The 8,819-nt window shown below is 40.1% G+C and overlaps 1 protein-coding gene across 1 annotated transcript; it reads right to left on the bottom strand.

The window, feature by feature from the left end:
• Positions 1–7,057: 7,057 nt before the first annotated feature.
• LOC127130072 (uncharacterized) lies at positions 7,058–7,510 on the bottom strand. Its single transcript, XM_051059145.1, has one exon. It carries the CDS (start codon positions 7,508–7,510, stop codon positions 7,058–7,060), a length of 453 nt encoding a protein of 150 aa, XP_050915102.1.
• Positions 7,511–8,819: the final 1,309 nt, after the last annotated feature.

Below are 8,819 nucleotides of genomic sequence, written 5' to 3'. Positions count from 1 at the left end.
CAAATATGAACTTGCCAAAATCATAGTTAACCCTTGTTCCAATTGCATGAATGATTCTTCCAAGATTGATGGAGATAGTAGAGGCATGATTAGTAGGAATCCAATTAGCTGAGCCAATCTTGTGCAAGATGGCATATTTAATGCTGAGCTTTCCACCTGATAAGTGATTTCTACTAGGCCATTCCTTAACTTGGCCAGCTGTGATAGCCCTACAGACCTCATTGTCTGTGGTTTCTAGATCTACTCCTCCATTCATTCCTCTCCCTAGGAACTTGTTGATAACACTTGGGGAGAATTTTACGCATTTGCCTCTTACAAATACCTTGCAAAACTCCCTGCTGTTCTTATCATGAATATCCTCAGGGATATTAACAATAAACTCTTTAACCAGCCCCTCATAGCATTGGGGTAGAGTTACCACATTCTTCATGAGCCCAGCATTTTTGATCAGCTCAATTATCTCCTTTACCTCTACAGCTTCTTGTTCAAGTTCTCTTTCAATGGCTACTCTTCTCTGAATGACATATTTCCATTTTGCTGCTCCATCTTCCAAATGAAAGGAGATATTGTCTAGATGGACAACAACAGCCTTGCCAGGAGATTTCTGAACAGCCTGCCTTTTTGCAGGGGAGATGTCTGGGACATCGTCTTTAACATCCTCCTCAGAATCAGAGCTGTGTCTTTCTTTTCTTTTTCCAACCTCAACCTTGCTCCAGGGTTTTGAGGATCCTACTCCTGCAGTCTTTTTCACTCTAGCAGCTCTCATTTTAGCCATAATTTCCCCTTTCTTAGTTCTCAGTTTCTCAGCTATGCTAGGTTTAACCAGATGAACCAAAGAATCATCTTCTCCTTCAGTGCTTTCTTCCTCCAGATCAATAATATTTTCTTGAGGCACATTTTATTTCTTGCTAGGTAGGGTTTTACCTAGAGAGCAAAGCCCTTCAGCGGCCACCTCTTTTTCTGATCTAGATGAATCATCATCTTTATCAGCATGGGGTTCTCTTTCAGGAGAGGGTTCCCTTCTGGATAGAGGGGTAGAGACTCCTTCAACTTTATGTCCTTCACTCAGTATTCTAGTAAACTGTCTCCTTATAGCGCGATCAGTGTAATGCATATCTTTAGGAAGAGAGGAGTTACCAGAGGTATTACCTTGCTTATCTCCAGTATTGGAGGAGGTACCTGTGATATCGCCTGGTATCATGCACAGAGGAGTGACGTCCATAACGTCTTCATCTACAAACTCCATGAATGAAGTCTTTGCATGTTTGGAGGATTTGGAACCAGATGACGATGGATGTTGGGACATGTTGTAGGACTTTAGAGGAATGTTTCTTTGCCCTAGCTGAGCTTTTCTTAGAAGTTGAATGGGAATGGCAGTTGCTGAGTTTAGGTAGCGTGTGCCAAGGGAATAGATACTGTTTTCAAAGCTTGGGAATGATTTATCATTAATGTGGCTTTTTCTTTTAAAATGGCAGACATTATTTTTATTTATTTTATTTTTTCTTTTTAATTGCCATAATTTCTCAAGAGTCCAAATCCCTAATTTCCCTTCCTCATATTCAATTTTACCCAAATTCCTTGCAAGCTTGTCTGCTAGTTCTAGTTCAAACTCTTGACTTCTGAATCTGTCTTCCACAAATTTCCTAATGGAGTGACAATAGCTAGAACAGTATTTTGTCCATCTGTGTTGAATCTGATTTTTGGACCTGGCTTCAGCATTCAGGAAGTCATAATACAATGTTATGACATCATGTGTAACATTGTCTGCAGATAGTAATAGGTTCATCCAACCTAGTTGAGCCCAACTGTTATCATCTTCTATACCTTTCACAGGTGTCACCCAAATATTCTCCAAATTGTCCTTGGCGTTTTTGCACAGAGACTTTTGTGGCTTAGTCCCAACAGTTCCATTCTCCCTGAGACTGGTCAAATGTCCATCTGTTTGGTCTACCTTCTCAGGTTTTTGAGCCATCATAACCTTTTCTTCTCTGGACTTCTAGTGTGACCTCTTAGTGTGACATTTTCCCCAACCTTGTTTTTCATCACTCTTGAGGGCATATGTACTCACCCAATACTTTAAGGGACAACCCACTCGAGAGCTCCATATGTAGCAATTATCTTTGGTCCTGATTCCTCTCATAATTATTTCACTCTGTATGTCAAGGATAAGACATTCAATTTTGGTGAAGTTAACATTCAGACCTTGATCACACAGTTGGCTAATGCTTATGAGGTTAGCAGTTAGTCCTTTGACTAGTAGAACCTTGTCAAGTCTAGGTACTCCAAGGCAATCAAGTTTACCTGTTCCCTTGATTTCACCTTTTGCTCCATCTCCAAAGGTTACATGACTTATAGTATGTTGATGCAGATCAGTTAGCAGGTCTTGGTTTCCAGTCATGTGTCTGGAGCATCCACTGTCAAAGTACCATTCTTCTTTGGCTGAGATTCTGAGGGGACTGTGAGCTATCAGACCTGTGACCTTAGTCTTGGGGACCCATTGCTTTTTGATGATAGGCATGTGATGTTTGGGTATGAATTTATGGTGATCCTGAACAGACCTAGGATAGCCATACAGTTTATAGCAGAATGGCTTTAGGTGACCAAATTTCCCACAGTAATGGCATCTCCATCTTTGGTGTTTTCCTTTCAACTGTTTTCTCCTTTGGTGCTGTGACATATTATGTGACATCACAGTTTTTTGAATGCACCTAAATTTGGATTGAGGTTTGACACCAGTGTTACTGCTCTCAGGTTTTGAGTTATTATACCCAATGCCAGATTTGTCTCCTGTTATTTGACCAATTTGAAGAATCTTGTCTAGGGAGTCAGACCCATTGCTTAACATCCTTACATACTTGGTCATCTCTTCTAATTTAGAATTTTGAAACATGACTTCAGTCTTCAATTTTGAGATGATTTTTGCATGGTCTGCCTTCTCACTTTCCAGCTGTGCTATCTTCTGATTTTCAGCTTGTGGATTTTTGTCTAACTTGGCATTCAGAGCCACTGCTTCTGATTGTAACTTGGAGATGGTTTCAAAGTATTCTATCTTTTCGTTCTCAAGTTGAGTAATTTCCTTCTTCTGGCTATCAACCTATTTGCACAACTCTACACTTTTGTGACACAACTTTCTGTAGGTAGATGCCAATTCTTCAAAGGTTACTTCATCATCACTTGACTCTTCATCAGATTCCCATCTTCCTGTCAAAGCAGTCACAAGATTTGCAGCCTCTTCAGTATCACTCTCATCAGACCATGTGGCAGCAAGACTCATCTTCTGTTTCTTAAGGTAGGTCCCACATTCAGACCTGATGTGTCCATATCCATCACATTCATAGCACTGAACCTCTTTTCCTTCTTTGGGCTTCTCATCTGCTCTTGCTTTTCTTCCAGCATTGTTGGATTTACTGATGTCAGACGAGATGTTCTTGACATTTGCCTTGGATCTGACATCCATTTTCTTTAACAATCTGTTAAACTGTCTCCCCAGCATAGCAACTTCATTGGCCCACTCTTTATCCACATCTTGACTATTTTCCTCTTCTGTGTTGGAAACAAAGGCAATGCTCTTGATTTTCTTTTCAGTTCCCTCAATCAGTCCCATCTCAAAGGTTTGGAGGGAGCCAATTAACTCATCTACCCTCATGTTGGAGATGTCTTGAGACTCTTCTATGGCAGTCACCTTCATTGCAAATCTCTTAGGGAGTGACCTAAGTATTTTTCTCACCAACTTTTCATCTGTCATCTTCTCTCCCAGGGCTCCTGAAGCATTAGCTATCTCAAGGATACTCATGTGGAATTCATGAATGTTTTCATCTTCTTTCATCCTTAAGTTTTCAAACTTGGAGGTGAGCAGCTGAAGTCTAGACATCTTTACCCTAGAGGTGCCTTCATGAGTGGTCTTGAGAATGTTCCAAGCATCTTTGGCCACTTCACAGTTATTTACCAGCTTGAAAATATTCTTGTCTACACCATTGAATATTGCATTTAAGGCTTTAGAGTTTCCAAGAGCAAGATCATCCTCCTCCTTGGACCATTGTTCTTCAGGCTTCTTTTCAGTAGTGGCTTCTCCTTCTTTAGTGACTACAGGGTGCACCTATCATGTCAAGACAGCTTTCCAAGCCTTGTTATCAAGGGATTTTAAAAACGCTACCATTCTAGGTTTCCAATAGTCATAGTTAGAACCATCCAGGATTGGTGGCCTATGAACAGATCCTCCATCTCTTTCCATTGTACCAGAAAGTATTGCCCCTAGATCTCACCCAGAACCAGAGCAGGATGCCTACTCTAATACCAATTGAAATTCTGGTATCAAATATAAGATGTCGAAGGTAATGTCACGACACTGATATCTGGTTATAAACAATGGATAAACAGAAACAGAATGGTAAAGCAAATAACACAAGCAATTGTTAACCCAGTTCGGTGCAACTCACCTACGTCTGGGGGCTACCAAGCCAGGAAGGAAATCCACTAATATAGAATTAGTTCAAAGACTATCCGTACACTTCACCAAGTTACAGTATTTCTCACCTAATCTCTACCCGTGCAATTTCTACCTAAGCACTCTTAGATATGAGAACCCACTCACTTCCCTTACAATCAAACACCAGTGATTTTAAACAACAATCCCTTGTGAAAAGAAAATACTTTTCAATTACAATATTCTTGATTTTACTTCACAGTTTCAATCAAGAAGACACACTCTTGATCTTGCTTCAAAGCTTTGATCAAGAAGACAAATCAGTCCAATTCAATCATCAATGGATGACTTGAATGACCTACAGACACAAACCCTAGCTCTCTCTCTAAATTTCGCTCAGTCTTGGTTGTGTGTCAAATCAGGTTTTCTGAGTCCCTTTTTATAGAAACATTGGACAGCTTGAAAACCCTAAATATATTTTCCAATCAAATCTTTTCATATCAGCTGTAAAGATCTCCTTGGAAAATAAACAAATCTAGTTGATATCCCTGATAGAATGCGCCAGCTAGCCATATCTTCAATCAACCAATGATTGCCACCAATTATGCAATCACAAAACACCAGACATTCATACTGAATGTTCTGTGTATAAGATGTCATGACATCGGGTCTGACATCTGGAAGAATCCTGCATAATCCAGTTTCCTTTTATAGCAGGTACATCCATATCAGTTACCATGACAATGAGTATGTCAACTGAAACAATCCTGCAGCACATGTCTTCCAATTTAGCTCCAGCAGGTACATCCAATATCAGAAGCCTTAGCATTGTAAGTGGCATTCTGAAACAATCCTGCTTGCATATGTTCTTTAACTCCAGCAGGTACATAGGATATCTCATGTTAAGACATCACACATGACATCTTGTGAACACTCTTTGTTTTACCAAAATTGCTGCCAACTCTTAGAATCAACACATATTTAGCTGTATTTCTTTCCAGTTGGGCTATGAGTCTTTCGTACAGGATATCAACGTTTATAGGCACTTGTTCAGGCTCAATACCTTCCATTCTTGACAAGTGATCGGCCACGACATTTTCAGTGCTCGTCTTATCCTTGATTTCTAGGTCAAACTCTTGTATAGTAAGATCCACCTTAGGAGTCTTGGTTTGGTGCCCTTTTTGTTTAACAGGTACCTAATTGCAGCATGGTCGGTATAGATAATTATTTTTGCTCCTACTAGGTAGGAACGAAATTTATCTAGAGCGAACACTATGGCTAAAAGTTCCTTTTCTGTGGTGGCGTAGTTCATCTGTGCAGGGTCTAGGGTTCTACTTGCATAGTATATTGCATGAAGTTTCTTATCCCTTCTTTGTCCTAAGACTGCGCCTACAGCATAGTCACTAGCGTCACACATGGTTTCAAAGGGTAATCTCCAATCGGGCGGTTGCATGATATGTACGGTAATAGGAGTTGTTTTCAGTTGTTCAAACGCCGCTAGGCATTTATTATATAAGTTGAATTCGGCGTCTTTCATCAATAAGCCAGTCAGTGGTTTGTTGATTTTTGAGAAATCTTTAATGAATATCCGATAGAAACTGGTGTATCCTAAGAAGCTTCATATTTCTCTTACGGTTTTCGGAGGCTGAAGGTTTTCTATAACTTCTATTTTGACCTTGTCGACTTTAATCCGCTTATCGGATACTATGTGTCCGAGTAGAATTCCTTGTCGGACCATGAAATGGAATTTTTCCCAGTTTAGCACGAGGTTCACTTTTACGCATCTTTTTAGTACCATTTCAAGATTCGATAAGCAGCCTTCAAAGCTCTGTCCGCATACAGAGAAATTGTCCATGAAGACTTCCATGATGTCATCTATAAATTCAGCGAAAATTGACATCATGCATCTTTGGAATGTCACGGGAGCGTTACACAGTCCGAATGGCATTCATCGGTAGGCGAATGTACCATAGAGACATGTGAAGGTCGTTTTCTCTTGGTCGTCAAGATGAATAGGAATTTGGAAAAATCCTTAATAACCGTCTAAGTAGCAGAAGTGAGAATGCTTAGCCAATCATTCAAGCATTTGATCGATAAACGGTAAAGGTAAATGATCCTTCCGAGTGGATTTGTTAAATTTTCTATAATCAATACACATTCTACTTTTAGTAACCACTCTTTGTGCTATAGATTCTCCTTTTTCATTATTAACAACTGTGACGCCTCCCTTCTTTGGTACGACATGTACCGGGCTGACCCATTGACTATCGGATATCGGGTAGATAATACCTGCTTCTAACAACTTTTTCACTTCTTTATTTACTACATCACTCAGAATGGGATTTATCCTTCTTTGATGTTCTCTAGAGGTATTACTGTCTTCCTCTAGCATTATGCGATGCATGCATATGGAAGGGCTTATTCCTTTTAGATCTGAGATATTGTAGCCTAAAGCAGTTGGATATTTTCTCAAAACGTGTAGAAGCTTTTCGATCTCTATCTGCCCTAAGTCTGCATTGACTATTACAAGTCGTTCAAGTTCAGTGTCAAGGAATTCGTACCTTAAATTTTTGGGTAACATCTTAAGTTCTAGGGCTAGTTTATTTAGGCAAGGCATATGATCGGGCGTTAGTGCTAGGCATTGCTTAGGCTGTCATCTTGGTATTCCTTACTCCAATTTTCATCTTCAAAAGTAGGAGGCCTTGGAATTTTCAGTATTTCGGAGTATGATGTTTGTTCATTCTCCATCTCTCTTATACATTCGTTGATGGCATCTAGTAGACAACAGGTATCGTCTATAGCTGGTGCCTTTAGGAATTGCGTCAAAATGAATTCGACTTTTTCCTCACCAACTTCAAAGGTTAGCTTGCCTTTCTTAACATCTATAATAGCTCTGGTTGTAGCTAGGAATGGTCTTCCTAATATGATAGGGATGTTGGAATCCTCTTTTATATCCATGATTATAAAATCAGTAGGAATATAGAATTTTCCTATGCGTACCAGAATGTTTTCTAGCATACCTACGGGAAATTTAACAGAACGATCCGCAAGTTGTACGGACATCCTCGTAGGTCTTAGTTCTCCCATTTTTAGCCTTTCACATATGGACAAGGGCATTAAACTAATACTGGCTCCTAAGACGCATAGTGCTTTGTCTATGAGAAACTTTTCGATTACATAAGGTATGGAGAAACTACCTAGGTCTTTGAGCTTAAGAGGCATATTATTTTGTATTATGGTGCTACACTCAGCAATAAGTGTAACGGTTTCGTTATCCTCTATCTTCTTCTTGTTACATAAGATTTCTTTGATAAACTTAGCATATGTGGGCATTTGAGTGATGGCTTCTGTAAAGGGTATTGTGATATTCAATTGTTTTAGAAGCTCTACGAATTTTTTAAATTGCCCTACACTTTTAGATTTAACAAGTCTTTAAGGATAAGAGATGGGGGGTTTATATGGTGGTGGAGGCACATAAGGTTCTTCTTTCTCTACGGCCTCCTCGTTTTTATCTTCCTCTTGATCATCTTCCTTCTTAGTTTCCTTACCAGGGTCTTGGTGCATGGATGGGTTTTGAATTCTAGGGTCGGTCGGTCTGTCTAGTTCTGTCCCACTTCGTAGTATAATAGCATTTGCATGACCTTTCGGGTTTGGTTGCGGCGGTCCAGGGAATGTGCCTGCAGGAGCAGTAATAAGTGCTTGTTGTTGAGCCACTTGTGAGATTTGTGTTTCCAACATTTTGTTGTGGGTGGCTAACGCGTCTACCTTATTTTCTAACTGCTTGATTTGCTCACTAGTGTGTATGTTTTGATTTAGGAAATCCTTATTTGTTTGGGCTTGGGTAGCTATGAAGTTTTCCATCGTTATTTCTAGGTTTGACTTCCTAGGAGCATTTTGAGTATTTGTGGCAGCTTTATGATATTCGGGTGGTACAATAGGTGCTTGGTTAGGATGGTTCTTCCAACCTGGGTTATAGGTGTTTGGGTAAGGGTTTCCTTGAGCATAGTTCACCTGGTCTATGGAGGTTCCTGTCAAGAGTTGACATTCTAGGGAAGCATGCCCTGGAACTCCACATATCTCGCAGTTTGGTGCTACAGCAGCCATGGTGGTTGCGGGTGTTATGGTCAAGTTGTCTATCTTTTGAGTAAGAGCATCTACCTTGGCGTTAACATGATCAAGACCGCTCAATTCGTACATGCCTCCTTTCGTTGGAGGTTTCTTTACAGAGGTTCTTTCGCTTCCCCACTGGTAATGATTCTGGGCCATACTTTTGATGAGCTGATAGGCCTCATTGTAAGGTTTATCCATCAGTGCGCCACCTGCAACAACGTCTATTGTCAATCTTGTGTTGTACAAGAGACCGTAGTAAAAGGTATGGACGATTAACCATTCTTCT

Source organism: Lathyrus oleraceus, chromosome 3 (genome assembly GCF_024323335.1).
Source record: "Lathyrus oleraceus cultivar Zhongwan6 chromosome 3, CAAS_Psat_ZW6_1.0, whole genome shotgun sequence".
NCBI lineage: Eukaryota > Viridiplantae > Streptophyta > Magnoliopsida > Fabales > Fabaceae > Lathyrus > Lathyrus oleraceus.
This window is presented reverse-complemented; position numbering and strand designations above follow the sequence as displayed.